General features: G+C 34.0%; 1 protein-coding gene across 1 annotated transcript; it reads left to right on the top strand.

The window, feature by feature from the left end:
- The first annotated feature begins 2,952 nt into the window (after window positions 1-2,952).
- On the top strand, window positions 2,953-12,025 carry LOC144959883 (protein MEMO1-like). Its single transcript, XM_078892697.1, has 9 exons — window positions 2,953-3,138; window positions 4,238-4,319; window positions 5,768-5,836; window positions 6,171-6,283; window positions 6,518-6,629; window positions 7,153-7,295; window positions 7,686-7,762; window positions 8,231-8,335; window positions 11,559-12,025. The coding sequence occupies exons 1-9, from the start codon at window positions 3,078-3,080 to the stop codon at window positions 11,694-11,696; spliced, it is 900 nt and encodes a 299-aa protein (XP_078748823.1). The 5' UTR covers window positions 2,953-3,077; the 3' UTR covers window positions 11,697-12,025.
- Window positions 12,026-19,689: the final 7,664 nt, after the last annotated feature.

The raw sequence follows: 19,689 nt of genomic DNA, 5'->3' as shown, positions 1-19,689 counted from the left end.
ATTTTTACGAGAGAAAAAAAAACAGAAATATTTCATATGTCGTGTTTGGTAACTCGACATATTTTCCCTATACTGGATTTGGAGATAACTGATCAAAATCAATTATCAAATCTCTAAACTTCGTATGATATTGGAAATTATCAAATGAAAGAGCCCCAATGAATTTTGTTTACTAGGATAAAGCCCAGTGGCATTACTCTGTGCTGCCAAATTAAATTTTTCTGAACCAAATCATAAAGTTGACTGTTGCCGAATGTCTCGTGGATTTTTTATTTTATGTCTTTTATATATATATATATATATATATATATATATATATATATATATATATATATATATATATATATATATATATATATATTGATCCATTCTGTACAATTTGAATTAATTATTTTTAGAAGGTTTCAATTGACGTCTTAATACTTATTTTCACTTAAAGATAAAAATTTCCTCTTGTTCACCCTCAATTTATTTTTTTTCTGAAATGTCTCTCTGCCGCTATGTGGTCTAGTGGGATGACACTCGCCACCGTCGGATAGGAAGGCCAGGATTCGAGTCCCACTCTGAGTATTGCATAGTTGAGTCCTTGGAAAAGGCTATTTACTCACATCCTCTCACCTAATCCGGTGTAAAATGAGAATGGTGGTTAACAGCATTGTCCATGTCAAATAAAAATAGGCACTATCGGTGTTGCTGTTGGCTAGGGACCCTTGTAAAGGGCTTTGAACACATTTAGCAGATGCTGCGCTATATAAACGCTCATTGCTCATTGAGCGTTATATAATTTTAAAATACGCTATACAATTATTATTATTATTATTATTATTATTATTATTATTATTATTATTATTATTATTATTATTATTATTATTATATATTATATTATTATTATATTATTATTATTATTATTATTATTATTATTATTATTATCATCATCATCATCATCATTATTACTATTATTATTATTATTATTATTATTATTATTATTATTATTATTATTATTATTATTATTATAGTAGTAGTAGTAGTAGTAGTAGTAGTAGTAGTAGTAGTAGTAGTAGTAGTAGTAGTAGTAGTAGTAGTAGTAGTAGTAGTAGTAGTAGTTCTTAAAATCATTATTAGGTATTACTATTAAAATACCTAGGCAACCGACATGAGCTGAAGTGCAGCGCCGCAAAGGGGGAAACATGAGATGTCAACAGCAGGGTGCGAACCCAAGTCTCCCGAAGGAAAATGTATTACTTAATCCAGTCTACATCTCGCTTCAAAAAGTCATCAAACAGACGAAATAGGTACCTACCTATGATTAGCATTTGTAACAATTCTAATTGGATGATATCACCGTGAACTTACAGTACCGGAGAGCTCGATGGGTGACATGCATTTGTATGAAATCCGGAATCAGAAAGGTGACATAGACAGGCTAGATCGCTTCCAGAGCAAAGATGTTCAAATGATAGTGGACTATAAAACCAGAACACGTACAGAACGCCTAAATAAAATGCTCAAAGATTCTTATCTTCCTCTGACCCCCGCTCCAAAAATCATAATATTTCTATCAGCATCATGTAAAACGGAATTAAATGCTTTTGATGTGTTTGGAAAATCACAAAAAGTGCAATAAAAACATTGTTAAAAACACAAGAGACATAAAATCTGGCATTTTTTTACGACAGAAAATTGTGTGAATCTGAAGCCCATTAATTATTGACTGGAAGCACCTTGACACTCTTCAAAGTGCATGACATTAGTCAAAGATTTTCACATTGATTTAGATAATGACTGCTCATAAGTAAAAATGAGTACTGGAAGGTACATCATAAACAAGTATGCAAGCTAATACTAATACTTATGAGGTACTCTTAAAATTGATGACCCCTGACTGTCATTTTCATAATCCAAAAGCTTGACAGAAGGAAAGTTATCTTCAAACTGAAAAATCTATGATAATACTTTTGTTCTCAACGTTTGTAAGACTCAAAGAGATTAGCCATGATGAGAGACAATAAGCTATCACCAAACTCGTAGGTCACAATACACAGTTGTCAATCCCATAACAAAGGATATCGCTCAGTCTCTCTTTACAACTGTCATTGTCTACCTTTTGTCAAGACTATGTCCAGCCCCCTCACCTCCTATTTAATGGTCACAGATTACATTACAAACCCATATTGCAAAGCCCCGCCCTCTTTTGTCTCCAATAGAGTGGTGACAAACTACTATAGCATTATATCCCGGTTACTCTCGATTATTCAACATGTCACGATTTCTTCCACCATGAAATCATGATATTTTGTTTGATTGATTTCTTGAATTTACCACTTTTTGAGGGCGAAAATTTGTTGCGATTAACCGAAGTTTGTTGCAATTAAACAGTGACTTTTAAATAGAATTAACTCCGTTTCGTGGGAAATGTTGCGATAACCGAGAGTTGCAATTATCCGGAGTGGACTGTATATATTTATATATATACATATATATATATATATATATATTATATATATATATATATATATATATATATATATATATATATATATATATATATATATGTATATGTGTGTGTGTGTGTGTGTGTGTGTAGAAAGTAAATGAGAGAGAGAGAGAGAGAGAGAGAGAGAGAGAGAGAGAGAGAGAGAGAGAGAGAGAGAGAGAGAGAGAGAGAGAGAGAGAGAGCGCGCGCACTTCTACTCTGTTACCATCTACGTGGGTCTATGATGAATTAATCCATCTCAGTAAATCATTTATTATTTACCTCGCCATGAATAAAACTTTAAAAAACATTTGAAAGATATATTTAAATAAAATATGTTGTATAAATCTTCACTTTAATAGCTATATCGATGAGCTTTATTAGTGGGATGATTAATTTCATTTGCACGGTTACAATTTTTAGCTCTTTTTAAAAAAGAATCATTTGGCTACATTTAAGGCAGTTTATGTGACCACTCCATTTATTACTTCACCTCATAACTCATAAATATCAACAACAAAGGAAGGATAGGAAGACAGAGAATAGCATCAACAATCTATCTCGAAAACTTGCAAATTATTTCAGTTCCAAGATTGGGAAGGCGATGTCAAGACACGGGAGAATTAGAAAAGCGAGTCATGCTGGAAGCTGGTATTCAGGCTCAGGTAGGCCTGTAACCAGAACAAGAAACGCCTGCCTAAACTAAACTAAAACTCAAACAGAACACTATCTCAAACTCACTCCCAAATGACGAACATTTTGATTTACTTAGATTGATTGAATTTTCATATTCACATCTTATTTTATTCTCATCGAGTTACTTAATGTCTCATTCACAAACTGAATAATAAGAGTAAATCATAAAAAGATAGACTCGAAAGTTAGACATTAGCAGACACAATATCCTAGTCATAGTGAGTAGTGAGTATAGCCAGTATTAGTATAGTATAGATAGCATAGCCTATAGCATAGTATCAGTGATCAGCAGGGAGTTTAACAATTATTCTTAATGTAACTCACACACATGAAACCAATGTCATATGAAAGAGCTGACAACACTGATTACAAAACAGTTTGAATTTTCTTTCTATCTTGACTAGAAATGTAGTTATACGGCAATTCAAAGTTTTACCCCAAAATAACCATTGGAAAGTTGTGAACGAAATCGTATGCCGTTAATAAAAAATGGTTAAAACAGTCAATATGGAGTTCTTATTAGCAGATTGTATACCAAAATGTTAGTCTTATCTAGACAATATGCATTTACATTAATATGGTTAAACAGATCTGTCACAGATGTAGGTGTCATTCAGAGGATCTCAGTACTAGAGTAAAACGCTTTAAAGACGTTGGGCTAAAATGCTAAGGTATTCACATTGAATCCTATGGGTCTTTATCCTAATTGATATTGATTGAAAAATCATTCCATATAAACATTATCATCCTGGATTTGGAGTTTTATTTACTATCCTCATTACTGTCATTCAACCCAATAGACATGGAAATTTACATCTTATCATTGGAGAGGCATGGGAATAATTCAATGTTAGAATGAAATGATTGACTGATGGAATTTTAAAATAATTTTGTTTTGTTTTTTGTTTAAATCATCAAATTCTATTTTGAATTTCTTGTTAAGTTGGGATCTGTTTTGATGTGAGTGTATTTGATAACACGGCTGGCATTCAGGTGTTCAACTGTCTTTCCAATTTCAGAGATTAAACAATTTTACTACCTTTAACATTTATTATTTTTCAAATTCAGGTTCAGAACTGAATAAACAGTTAGGAAGCTGGCTTTCAAAGGCAACAGAATCACACGCCCCTGCAAGGGCAATTATTGCGCCGTAAGTATTTTTTTCTCTAAGCTTTATTGACATTATCATTATGATAATTACTTATGGAGCAGTCAAAGTATTGTCCCAATTGAGGGTACCCCCAACCTAGAACTCAACCCTATAAGTATTATGAAACACCACTACACACTTGGCTACACATCTTTAATATTGTATGAGGTTTGCCAATTGTGTGCATGATTTTGACAACATGTTACATATTCAATGAGTTATTAGGAGATCAGTACTGAGAAGTTGGATAACTGTTGTACTGCTGTTAGCGTGTTTGAATCTAATACATCCAATGCATTTGACGAATGTGCATCATTACCGATTATGATAGAATTATTGCAAGTCAAAATACTCACAATTATGCTATGACAGATCTGAGATACTTGGTGGGTGAAAGTGTGTGTGTGTGTGTGTTGAATCACATACGAATTAACATCAGGTCATGTTCAAGATTGGAAAATTGGATGGTTACCAAGTGTTGTAAATCTCATTACCACTGTGCATATGTTGGAGATATTTTTTTTTTTTTTTTTGTAGCTATTAAGGGCGAGCCATCATACTTGAATGGAATGAATATCATTGACTTTTTAGAAAAGAGAACGTTTTTTAAATCCCTACTGTAAGATTTTGTTTGATTTAACTCTATTTTACTAGTTTCATGTGTGAGCTTAGTAGGGATGTATGCTAAATTTACTTTTGTTGATAAGAACTTTGAAAAATTGATTTGAAAAATTTGATCTTGAAATATAAAGCTTTGATATCATGCTTATCCCCGTATAAGACAAAGGCTATAGTCACATTACAATTATATAGCAACAAGAGCAGCAGTCGAGTGATAAAGAATATAGGCTAACTAAACGGTTCTTTTTAAATGAGGGGAACAAACATAAAATTAATAGTTTCTAAAGGGAATTGAAATAATTAGCAAGAGAAATGAACGATTGAGCAACTTGAACAGACTTGAAAAAGAGGTTTCTGTTCACATTTTGAAAAGAGGATAGGGTAAGGAATTCAACATTTCTAGAAAAAGCACATTTAATCTTCTCATTTAAAAATCCACAATAGGTCACTAATCCACTTGCAGATATATTCTCTTACCATGTGCACAAGATTTTCAAAATAGGAGGAACAGGCATGTATGACTGTAGTGACGGAGAAGAAGACGCCCACTATATACTCCAAACCTGCCCAAAGTATTCAACAGCAAGAGAGGATTTTTGGCCTGCTACCAAACATCTGCAGAGCCGAGGAAGACACCAGCACTCTTTCACCAACTAGACATTCAAGCATGAAGACAATATAAGAGGGAAACGAAGAAGAAGAAAAAGAATATTCTCTTAACTATCTTTTACTTATAAATCAATTTTATAATTCTTATTATTATTTCTTTGTGTATCATTAGCAAATGTGTAGTCTTAATTGTTGATTTTTACTAATTTTGTCCTCAGTCATGCTGGATACTGTTTTTGTGGGGCATGTGGGGCTTTTGCTTACCGGCAAGTTAATCCAAGATCTGTGTAAGTTTTTGTTTTTTTCATAAATTTCGAAGGATTATAGTTGTACTGAATTACAGAGTTGTTTTAACAGTTGTTTGTGATTGTGGGCAAATTACAAGAAAGGTATTCAAAGGACATTGTATCTCTGTTCAATTTAAATCAAATTAAATCATTATTGCTCAGCTGCAGGATTGCATCTCACGCGTTTGATTGATTAAGTTTTCTAACCCGGAACTGGAAGTTTCTTTGTCTTTAAGATGTTATAATTGTCTCACTCACAAGTGATATCATTCTGTTGACCAACCTTGTCTTACCTATTTCTCTCAAAGTGTTTTAACAAAAAAATTTTTTTCAGGAAGCGAATTTTTATCCTGGGTCCATCACACCATGTCCAAATGTCTGATTGTGCTTTGTCAGGGACTGAATTGTATGAGACTCCTCTGTATAATCTTACCATTGACAGTGCAAGTATGGGCTTTATTTTTCTTTTGATTATTACATTATTTTGAATGAAATTAAATTCTTTGTGGCTAAAAAAATAAACCATGAATTCTCATGACTCCCACAATCTTACAACTGACGAGCATGAGTCAATTAAAATTTTTCTTTTTCAAATTGAAGTATAAGAACCTACATTATTTTCTTGTACGTTTTTATGAGCTGGACTCTGATCACCATAATATTTTTTTCTCTTTCCAATAGTATACCATGAATTAAAAGGTACAGGGTTTTTCAGTACCATGTCATTGAGCACAGATGAAGCAGAGCATAGTATAGAAATGCACCTGCCATATATTGCCAAAGTCATGGAAAAGTAAGTGATTGGCTTTGATTTTTGATGTTTTTTTTGTATATATGATCATATCACCTCTGTAGCTGCACCTTCCAATTTTCAGTTGCACCAGTCTTCGTTGTCTTAAACTCAAGACTGATCATGAACCTTTAGTGTACAAATTCACTGTTTGCTTGCTTTGAAATCCTTCAATAAAGGCAGTTAGTTTTGTTTTTTAGATAAGAGTGACTGTCAGGATCAAAAGGTCGAATGAAAAATGTTTACTTGTCTTTATCACTTAACTTTGCACTTGTGGGGTTGGCTAGAACTAACTTATGATTTTGTCTGATCATAGCTTGATAACATAGAATTTAATTTAATTTATTGCTTAATGAATGTTTTAAGTATGATGTAAACTCACTAATTTTTTTTTTTAAAATACCCAATTTTGAAATGAATGCAAGATGGATTAAGAGATTTAAAAATTTGCCCTTTTTGTTACTTTTTTCAACGACAACGGTAAAGTTTTCATGTTTTTGTGTTTTTTAAAAAACAAATTGCTCAGTTATCAAGGCCAGTTCACCATTGTCCCAATTCTTGTTGGATCCCTCACGCCCGAGAGAGAAGCTAGATATGGGCAGATCCTTAGCCCTTACCTTAAAGATCCAAACAATCTTTTTGTTATCTCATCTGATTTCTGCCATTGGGGTAAGTTGTATAAATGCTTTTTTGTGTTTAAAAAAAAAATTGTCTTTTCAATTTATTGTAACTTCGAAGGAATGTTTTAAATGGTGTCGATAATTCTGGCTGGTTGACATGCACGTTTCTTTTTTAAAAAGATTTGAATGTTTTGAATCGGTCTCTTGGTCAATGGATTCCACACATACACCAGAGAATTCCAAAGTCATAGATGAGAGTTCCTTTTCTTTTATATTGAATTTTAGATAGAAGTCAGGATTCTTTGATTTGTTTATTTATTTTATTTTAAATAAACATGTTTGTTACTTTTGAAGCTTTGAGTTTTCTTTTTGTAATATTTTTGTATTCCTGATTAATATCTAAGCTTTCCATTCAAAATCAAATCTTACTTATTTTCAGGGAAAAGATTCAAGTACACTTACTATGATAAATCTCATGGCAAAATTTGGGAGTCTATTGAAGCTCTGGACAAGATGGTAAGCAGATGAATTCTTTGTAGTATTAGTATTGTGCAATATTATGATGGTTTTCACAGAATTAGCTTCGCCTGTCACAACATTTTAATTCCAAGTTAATGGAAACAATTTTTAAAAAAGGTGATTTTTTGAACAATATCAACCAGTGGAGCATGCAACTCTAAATGAATTTGACCGAAATCTGTGATCAAATTAAATTTTCTTTCCCATTGAAAAAAAACAAACAAACTTATCTTATTTATGTTTGAAGGTTTTTAATGTTTTGTCATATTAATGAGAGAATATAAAGCAAATGCAGAGAGCCAGTAACAGACTTCCTTCCTAAAAAGGAAATGAGGAGGTTACTCTGATGAGCATCAATACAATTACAATTTAGATTTGTTCCACATGCACAGCTTGGTAGCAATATTTAAATATCAAAAATACAATTTCATTTTTTGATTGTTCCTTATTCTTAAATCAAAACAGGGAATGTCAATCATTGAGAGGATGGATCCTACTGCCTTTACCTCATACCTCAAAACATTCCAGAACACAATATGTGGGCGACATCCTATTGGTGTTCTACTTAGCGTAAGTCATTTGTAGTATTTCTCATGAGTCAATTGTAATACAATGTTCAATCCATAACATGAAGTATAACAGTAGTACATACATAATGTTTTCACAGCCCTTTGAAATCAAACAACTTGCAGATCTATGTGTCCATGTAGGGCAAATGATAATTTCAAAAGGTTTTGAATTGTTGAATTAACAACACTGATGGAAGTGTTCAGTTAACACCTGCATCGAAGTAGCACACGCTTTACTCGCCTTTTTATTTATGATATTGATTGGGTAATAATCACATTATTATCCCCTCAGAAGGGCCTTATGTATATTCTTATCAACTGAATGAATGTTTTGTTATTGATTTCATTCTAATCTTGGCTATCTGGATCCTCTCAAAAATTCGACAATTACATATGTGAAGAATAATCCATTGACACTGCTGATTATATTTCTGGTTCTGAAATAGCAGTACTTTGTCTCAAATCCAGAATCGTTGTGAAATCTTCTTGAAGTAATTGGTCATACTGCACTGTTAATGCCATTTGATCACTTGAATTTGTTTTGTTGGTAAAAAAAAAAACTGTAATCAGGGATATTGATTGGTTATGACCAACATATCATCATGGAATTCCAGGAACATTTTCTTCTGATTTTGTCATGCCATTTATTTCCTGTGATTAAAGCTCAGGTCACTAAGTGTTGGATCCGCAGAAAAAAACTCACCGTCCTGTTTTCTCATATATGTTTACAATTGCTCAGTTGAGTGAATTTCAATGATATTTCCAGACCTGCCTGCTCCTACAAAAAATTCGCAGAATTACGAAATTTTGGCTTCAATTTCAGAACTACTGGAGCAAAGGAAAATTGATGTCAGACAGTACAATTTTAATGATTTAGAAGGATTATTTGACCCTTGTGATGGTAAATTGTTGATCAATAAAGTTAATTAAATCGACTATTACTATTGTATCCTAAAAACTACAAATTTTTATATTTTCAAGTAGGCAGGTCTGTATTTCCATTTTTATGAGGCCAGCAGAGACTGGTGCCAAATGTTAAAAGTGACACAAGACCAGTGGTGGTCTTCGGTGAGGTGAAGGTCAACAGGAAAGGGGATTTGGAGGGGGGGATGTATTTGGGTCTGAATTTTTATTTTTGTAAGTAGCCGTTTCATGATAGTACAGTTCATGAGCCTATAAGTTATAAGCGGTTTTTTAAAATTCATTACAACTTTTAATTTAAAAAAGGTCAATTCTTAAACTATTCTGGCAAAGTATCTCTCTCTCTCTCTCCCTCCTTTATTCATATCTCAATCAGCCTTCTGTCTTAATGTTTAATGTTATGTTTGTACTAATATTAGTCATCTTGTTATAGATAGATATGTATTGCAATGTGCAGGGGTAATCAACATAGTTTAATCTTTGTACTTTTGTTAGATAGACTTTGATCACCAATTTATTAAAGGTTTGATTTATAAGCTGCATAACAACCAGATTGGTGTAACAAAGATATTGTAGCCTGCTCTGTGAAGTAAAAACATACATTCATGCATTTATATATAAATTCAAACTTGGGATCAGGTCATAGGGACAACATATTTCACTTTGTAAAATTGATATTACATTGTCGCCATAAATTCTTACTGGGTGGGGATCCTGACCTCCCATGGTGGGCAGGGAGGTACATGCTGTGTCTTCTATCCCCCCATACCCGTTTTCCAATTGTTTCCTGTCATTGTCTTGGAATGAGATTGCTTGGTTTTGTCCCGATCCTTGCCGGAGTTCCTTGGCTGGGAGGGACTAAAGTCTAATGTATAGTTGTGGTTTTGGGAGATGATATTTTTTTCCTTGTAAATCATCTCTCTGTTATGCATTGTATTATGTTTAGTTTACATATTATATTATATATTATGGCACTGATATTACCTTAATGTGCTGCAAGTGCCGTAAAATCCTTAAAAACAATAAAAACATAAATTCTTAACTTTATATATGTATACATTTTTGTGCATGCCACATCTGTAAACTTAATTCCATTTTTTGATGAATAAAGTATATTATTATTATTATTATTATTATTCAGTCCACTCCGGATAATCGCAACTCGGTTAATCGCAACATTTCCCAAGAAACGGAATTAATTCTGTATAAAAGTCACTGGTTAATTGCAACAAACTTCGGTTAATCGCAATATATTTTTGTCCTCAAAAAGTAGTAAAATTAAGAAATCAATGAATCAAAATGTCATATATTAATTTCATCATGGATGAAATCTGTGACACGTTGCAGAATCGAGAATGAGCGGGATTTAATGCAAAATAGTCTGTTACCACTCTGCAGTGTAGGTTTGATATATCATATGTGGCCATTAAATAGGAGGGGAGGGGGCTGGGCATAATCTTGACAAGTAGACAATGACAGTTGTAAAGAGAGACTGGGCGACATCCTTTGTTTTGGGATTGACAACTGTGTATTGTGACTAGAGAGTTTGGTGAGAGCTTATTGTCTCTCATCACGGCTAATCTCTTTCACTATTACTACAAATGTTGAGAACAAAAGATGTCGGCTTATATTATAGCTGCTTTTGGTTGACAAATCTATACAGGGCTGACATATGGTTTTTGTTTCAATAAAATTGTTCTGTGGTGGACTAGGAACATTTACAACAACTGGTTTGAGTTAACCATGTATGTGTAAAATGTTGCAATAGTGGACAGGGAGCAACATTTTCGCTGATCCCAAGGTAATACGATTATCCGGAGTGGACTGTATTATTATTATAAGTAATATTGTAGGCCTTTAACATTGTTTTCATTAAATATTTACAAAAAGTAATGATAAGAGTGAATGTACACATTTAGCGGTAATTTTACACAGTATTACGTAATTCTGTTGTTCTGTTATTTTTTATTTGGTTTTAGTTAGACCAACGGACCTTCCTCATTTTTGACAAATTGCCATTATCATCACTGATGTATATGTAATCATTTTATTTTACTTGCAGAATTTTAACTTTTATCTTTTAGGATTGAAAAAAAAATATTTATTTTATATGGCACTCATCCTTGGTTTCTGACCGTGATCTGAGCATTTTACAATGTCAAGATGGGCACAATTCTGTTTTATAGGATTTAACATGGATTCACTTGTTTGTACAAACGATTTTACCCTTGGCACCACCTAGACTACTTGATTCAATATTGGTTTCCATCTTCTGATATTTTCATTTATTTCTCTTTCAACAGGCAATTGACTGCCTTCAGAGCCAAAGCAATGGTGTGAACTTCAATTTGAAATTCCTCAAATATGCACAATCTAATCAGTGTGAAGCCTCCAATGATTCATCTGTCAGTTATGCATCCGGTGCCTTAGTTATTCATTGAACATTGAACACTGATACGGATGTCTGGGTATTATTTAGCAATTTACATAAGATATGATATTATTTACAAAACTTTTCAATAATTACAATCCTTGTGTGACTACCCTTTTTGTAATTTCTAGGTTTCATTGTCTCATCTCTTGTGAGTGTATGGGTATTTTATTATTATTTTATTTTGGTGTGCAAGTTATTACCAGTTGCATTTTCTGATGTCGAGACATAGTCATCTTTTTAAAAAACTAAAGATCTGTAGCTTTTATTCATTTTTATTTTTCAGTTGGCATGGCATTTTTAATACAAGAATTACGATTTATGAAAAGAAGAATATGATGGTGTTTCATATTATATATATATAATATATATATATATATATATATATATATATATATATATATATATATATATATATATATATATATATATATTTATATAATTTTAATATTTACCACAATGTTGGAGTCAGTCTACATCGATGTTTCAGGCCTTTTCAGCCATCGTCAGGACTGTGTGTTACATGAGTTTGGTTTGTTGTGTGTTGTTGAAGGGGGAGTTGGGGTGTAGAATCACGCAAGCGAGATGTTCTCGCTCGTGTGTTGATCCTTTGGAACTGACTGGATTTTCAACACGACAATAAGGAGGGGGGTGGTAGACAACTTACCATTGACATGCCATTTCATTTCCACTTTGATTGAATGTGTGTGTGAGAAGGGGGGGGGGGGGGGTTCTATGTAATTAGGCCTTTGAACCTAATGGCTTTTCAACAAAAGAGAGAGGTGTAGTAAACAACTTAGCATTGACACGCCTTTTCATTTCCATTTCACTTCACCTCTGAGCTGCGCATCATTCATTATCAATTATCACACAAGAACTTTAGATCTTATTTTAGCTTTACATTTTACTAAAAGGTTTCTAAAAGAAAGCACTGTGCTTACACGTTGGAGTTTAAAATCAAAATACTATGTGAAGTCGATGAAAAAAAAGTTGATCAAGACGGAGATAAGTAAAAAACATGGCATCCCGAACTCAACTCTTTCAACAATTTTGAATTGAAAACGAAAACCTCCAAAAATATTTTTAAAACACACCAAAAAAAAAAAAATAAATAAAATAATTTTTTAAAAAATAAAATTTTTTTAATGGTTACGAAGACGGCATTTATTCAACAACTACATTTAAGGGGAAACCCATGATACGATTAAATGAGCAAATTTCTTAAATAGTTACTACACTTGAAAAACATCGCAAAACGGGAACTTGCTTTAAACCAAAATGTCTTTAAACCGAAATGGTTTAGAAGGTCCCCAAAATTTCGGTTTAAAGTAATTCTACTGTATATCCGATTACAAACAATAACAATATGTCAGGTGGTAAATGCCATGCCGGGTTCCTGGGTTGGGATCCTGACCATAGTGGGCAGGGAGGTACATGCTGTGTCTTCTATCCCCCCATACCCGTTTTCCAATTGTTTCTTGTCATTGTCTTGGAATGAGATTACTTAGTTTTGTCCTGATCTTTGCCAGAGTTCCTTGGCTGGGAGGGAAACAGTCGAATGTATAGTTATAGTTTTTGGGAGATGATATTTTTTTCCTTGTAAATCATCTCTCTGTTATGCATTATATTATGTTTAGTTTGCATATTATATTATATGATTGGTAAACATTTGAGTGTATTCCTCTGAGTTGGGACCTGTGATTGTGTCTGGATGAGACTTTAAGGTGCTCTTGGAATCTACATCTGTTCCCTATTTGAACCAATTCCCTATTGTCTTACCTTTTCTTTTGTGCTTTAATTGTAATTCTAGAACTTTTTACTATCCCATTTTCTTCCTTTTTACTGGCGCTGATATGACCTTAATGTGTTGCAAACGCTTAAAAACATAAAAACATGCCGGGTTCTCTAACCCAATGTAACAGCGGCTTCACACATCAAACATCAAAATCTACCTCATTCTCTCTTTGGACACAATAAATTGATAAAGGATTGAAAATTTTATAAAATTTTGTGGCTATATTTCCCTTTAATAAATAGATTTACATGCAAGTGTCAATACTATTTTAATTTTATGTAAGATTTTGACCACAAAACACTTCTTTTCTTATGCGAGACAGCTAGGTATCTGGGATGGTGTGTCAGTAGCATGGAGGAAATAGTGACTCCATGGTCGGTAGGAACAAGGGGGTGTGTATTTAGTGGTCGTCCAACACAGAGAAACTGGGGTTTTTTCTTTTCTTTTTACGAATGATTATTTAAAACCTGTTTCGGTTTCATTATTAATTGCGATTAAACTGATATTATCTAATTTAGTGATAATTTAAAAAATTATCTTTATCTTAATTGTACTTGGAACGGAAACAATAACAAATTGGATTTCATGCACAGCACTATCTTGATCTGTCCCCGCATTTTTTTTGCAGCTAGTTTTACAAAAATCAAACAATTTAAACAACATGTACGGTAAAAATTTGACACAAATATGGTATTTTCTCTTGAACTAAGTTGAACCATTAGCCAACGTCCGTCTCCGTATTTATACGAGACCAATTGTAATAAAATGTTCAATCCATAACATGAGGTATAACAGTAGTACAACATAATGTTTTCACAGCCCTTTGAAATCAAACAACTTGCAGATCTATGTGTCCATGTAGGGCAAATGATAATTTCAAAAGGTTTTGAATTGTTGAATTAACAACACTGATGGAAGTGTTCAGTTAACACCTGCATCGAAGTAGCACACGCTTTACTCGCCTTTTTATTTATGATATTGATTGGGTAATAATCACATTATTATCCCCTCAGAAGGGCCTTATGTATATTCTTATCAACTGAATGAATGTTTTGTTATTGATTTCATTCTAATCTTGGCTATCTGGATCCTCTCAAAAATTCGACAATTACATATGTGAAGAATAATCCATTGACACTGCTGATTATATTTCTGGTTCTGAAATAGCAGTACTTTGTCTCAAATCCAGAATCGTTGTGAAATCTTCTTGAAGTAATTGGTCATACTGCACTGTTAATGCCATTTGATCACTTGAATTTGTTTTGTTGGTAAAAAAAAACTGTAATCAGGGATATTGATTGGTTATGACCAACATATCATCATGGAATTCCAGGAACATTTTCTTCTGATTTTGTCATGCCATTTATTTGATCTGTCCCCGCATTTTTTTGCCGTTTCAAACGCCAAAATTTGCCATTAAAAAATGGTAAAATTTGCCAAAAATTTGCAGCTAGTTTTACAAAAATCAAACAATTTAAACAACATGTACGGTAAAAATTTGACACAAATATGGTATTTTCTCTTGAACTAAGTTGAACCGTTAGCCAACGTCCGTCTCCGTATTTATATGAGACCAAGGGACGGATCCCCCCCCCCCCCCCTTTAAAACAAGCCCTCTTTTTGCTTTCAATCTTTTCTTAGATTTTGCTTGTATATATATATATATATATATATATATATATATATATATATATATATATATATATATATATATATATATATATATATATATATATATATAGTTTTCAATTCACTAGAATCACCATCATATTCTTCCTATATAACTATATAATATATATATATTATATATATATATCTCTTCACAAACTTACACCAGTTTTTGAAACAGGTGTGGAACAAGTTAAATTAAATTTATTCTATGATGTGAATGAATTTGTAGGATGTGAAATAAACTTTTGAATCTATTTTATGGTGTTGTATTCTGATTATTTAATGCTTAAAACAGACCTGTAAATATTCCGTCTTAAGACGGAATTCCGCACATGAGATATTTGGCCTTTATACTCGTTTTCTTTTAACGTCATTAAAAACGTCCATATAATTACAATAAATACTAAAATTCTAGCCTTGCAAGACTGTTTTAAAAACACAGTGTCGATAACTCACTACTCTGCGCCTCGCTCTTTGCCGATATCCATGCTATTATTTAATATAGCATAAAAACTGGAGAGCGTCCAATTCGTCACTCAACCTCTCAACGTAACGCTTGTCTTTCACAGTCTAAAATCAATCACCTTGGTTCCGTCTCGTTGTGGTTCCGTATCTCGACGACAGAACTATAACACTACTTTCAAGGATGGAATTGAAAACTGTATAACCGTATACCATGAGCCGACAAAGATTCACTTGTGTAGATGATGATTATAAACTATTACTTTTGGTATAACAATCTCGTCCCTTGTTTTGATTTCATTTTCTCGATTCATCACTATGTCGTTTATAAATTCCTTTGTCATTAAACAATTAAAATTCGTGAATTTTCTGCATTTCCTTCTTAGGTAAAATACCTGGATGCGATTTACATTTTTGAATAGTGGCAAACCTGAGTACTTGGACTGCTGAGCAAGATGCCAGGGCCGGCTTGGAATTTCGGTGATAGAGCTTCAGATTTAAAGTTAAAGGAGATTGAAAAATCGGTGAAAAACGTTTAAATAGTTCTGGTAGGGGGAGAGAGATGAAAATGGCGATTTTCTTTCTGATTATATTTGTAAACTTCAAGACCCAGGCCGTTGCTACTGCCTGCTCAGTGATTACAAATTAAACTATGGCACCAGAGGAAGAGCAGCTTTTAGTTGACTTTAAGTTTAAGCAGGCAAATACCGATGTTCATGTCAAGTTACCCCTTTCACTTTACCTTTTCCCTTGGTCATCCCAATTTCTAACTGCCCCCCCCCCCCCCTTCAACCCTCCTACAGCTCCCTTATATTAAATCTATATAACCCTCCTGATTCCATGGACCATAACATCTCATCTCATCCCAACAACAGTGTAAGGTTTTGAGTTATTTTTATTTGCTCGTTTTTTTGTTTTTTTGTTTTAAAAATATTTTTGTTCCAAGTTATATAATTAGATCCACCCCTGTCGATGTAAATTGTTACTTACACATTCCATGGTTTTCACTATCACTTACATGGCGTGTCTTTTTCATGATCAGTCATTTACTTCATTTACAGGTCTGTTAAAATATACCAAGCGCACCTTCACAGATTCACAGGATGTAACAAAATTATGAAACAGGCTGTGATGTAAGATAAAGATCTGAAAAGGTGTGCATGAAACAGTACACTACTCTAATGCCTTTGTCATCATAGTCTTGTCAAGAATATAGGCATTAAATTGTCCCAACTATCCATTGATCTCTGTGGTGCAAATGAATGTGGCATGTCTAATTGGTAATCAGAAGGTCTGAGATTCGATCTCCAGTAGAGAAAGACTAATTTTTGGGAAGGTTTTTCTTTCTGCTTTGTCTGGCACTGTTTCATACACGCCTTGCCTGTTCCCTAATTTGTTACATGGATATTTTCAAAATAAAAATGGAGCTACTCTCATGTTTTCGTCCTCTCTATTACTATAACAATGTCTGTGTTTTCTGATGCAAGTGAGGATTCACTGCAGAAATGTAAAGAATAAAATCATTAAATTGTCCCCCCTATTGAATGACCTCTGTGGTATAATGGTGGCACGTCTGCCCGGAAATCAGGCCTAAGATTCAATCCCTGGGTGGTGTTCTTAACCTCGCACTCCCACTGGGAAGGGAGGTCACTATGTCTTCTTTACCCCTTATATGTGTTTTCCAGCTTGCTTTCTGTCTTTGGCTAGACCAGTCTTTAGCAGCAGCCTCTTACTCTTATGGTTCTCACACTACTATGTTATGACGATTGACCCAATCAGCAAAGTTCGGTCCGCATTCGTGCACCGCCGCAAACCCGCTGGTAGCATCGTCACAACAAACCGTTCGACTAGATGCTCTGCCGTTTCGGGTTCTTGCCCACATCGTGGATCTTCTACCTTGTCACTGGTGACTGATGAGGGGGCTTGAGGCACACGTGTAAATCCCAGTTGACCAGCACGAGTATCGAGCCACATGAGCTGCTTGTCCCGGTTTGTGACGAATGAAGATCCAACCCGGTGCCCGAATAGCAGCCGCTATCCCGGGCGCCACACTACTATAGTCTTTGGCTGAGAGGGAAACAGTCAAATTTATGTAGTGTTAGTTTTAGGTGATATTATTTTCCTTTTAAATCATCTCTCTGCCATTATATTTTTGTTGTTAACACATCTTGTAAACATTTGAGTGTGTTCCTCTTTGCCTCAGTGGGATTCTGTGCTGGTGTTTGGATGAGAATTTTAGGTGATCTCAAACTAAGCACATTGTTGGTATGCTCTTGGAATCTACATCTTTTCCCTTTGTGTTCCTTTTTCTTTGGTGCCTTGATTGTAATTGTAATTCTATAATTTTTCTACTATCCCATTTTCTTCCTTTTTACTGGCGCTGATATGTCCTCTATGTGTGTTAAAATTGAAAGCGCCGTAAAACCCTGAAAAACAAAACAATAAGAATAAGATTCGATCCCAGTAAAGGCAGGCTGATATTTTTCTTGTTTTCTTCCTGCTTTCTCTGGTACCCTCCAAATCTTCACAGGGTGGGTTAGATTTTGATTTTTCCCAAAACAATAAGGAAGACAAAGAGGGTTAATTCAAACAGATGAGAAAAAAAAGTAGATCCAAGAGCAATCCATCCATTTGTCTTGTTTGAGACCCAGGTCGGGATCTTTTGACTTCCCGTGGTGGGTGGAAAGGTCACTATCACTGTGGCTTCTCTCCCCATACATCTGTTTTCCTTTTCATGTTACTCTCGTCTTTGTAGTTATGGATTGACATATCTTGTTTTGTTCCTTGTCTTGGCAGAAATCCTTAGCTGAGATGGAGGCAGTTAAATGTATGGCTCCTTTATTTCTTAGAGCTGAGAGTAAGTTTTTTCCTTATAAATAATCTCTTTGTCGTGTACTAATACTAAAATCTTTTTTAATTTTTAACATATTGTACTTAGTAAACATTTTACATGTAATTCATTGCGGGACCCTTTGCTGTTGGGGCATTGATAGATTGTTCATGGAATCTTTTGTTCCTTGTTTTAACCAGTCTTCTTACTTCTTTGTTTCACTTATTTTTTTGGTGTTTTCAACTTCAGATCTACAACTTTTCTTCTATCTTCTCCCTTTTAATTTAACCTTCTTGATTTATCATCAGCTTTTGACAATAATTTTTTGTATTTCTGGAGCAGCACTCAGTTTAAATCTTATTTATTAGTTGGATAACAAATTGTAGTTGTAAATAATTTGAAGTATTGAAGTCTGATCAAATTCCTTTGGAATGTTGTGTCCCTCAGGGGTCAGTTCTTGGACCCGTGCTCTTTGTTCTCTACATTCATCCACTGTCAAGGGTCACCAGGAGCTTTGGCCTGTCCTATCACCAATATGCTGATGACACCCAGCTGTTTGGAACTGAATGTACCAAATGTCATGATTACATAATGTGTACCTACTGGGTGTTAGGGATTAGATGGGTAGGAACAAGCTAAATGACGTCAACACAGGTGATGTAGGGAACATTGGAACAGAAGATTTTGGAACAAGGCAAAATTGAAAGGAGAGATGTTGATAGATAGTGTTACGGTAAATGACCTTGGAGCATTCTTAGAATCAGAATCGTTGATGGACCACCAAATTAAGAAAATGTTCTAATCATTTCTCTGTCAGTTATTTAAAAAAAAGGATTGATTCAGCAGTTTCTCTCTGAGGATGTTACGATGTTTTTTTTTTAATTTTCAAAGCTGGATTACTGTAATGCTATGTAATGTTTTTGGAAGATAAGATCAGGCAGCTGCAGATGGTCCAAAATAATGCTGCCAAATTGGTCTTTCAAAAGCAGAGGTTTGACTCTGCCACACCTCTGCTTCAAGGATTACACTAGCTGCCCGTTGACTGGAAAACACTACCCCTCCCTCCCTTACAGAACTCCTTAATAAATATTAGACAACCTGTCCTTTGCATTCCTCCAATCCATTTGGCTATCCCACATATTCATACAAAGGCGGGAACAATGTTCTACTTTGATTATAGTCCCTCTGTATGGAACACTTCCACAGTACATCCAGGAGTCCAAATCATTATTTGATGTCATGTAA

Source organism: Berghia stephanieae, chromosome 1 (assembly GCF_034508935.2).
Source record: "Berghia stephanieae isolate SIO BIC M18660-M18661 chromosome 1, UCSD_Bste_1.3, whole genome shotgun sequence".
Lineage (NCBI taxonomy): Eukaryota > Metazoa > Mollusca > Gastropoda > Nudibranchia > Aeolidiidae > Berghia > Berghia stephanieae.
The sequence above is the reverse complement of the archived record's forward strand: the minus strand, read 5'-3'. Positions and strand labels throughout refer to the sequence as shown.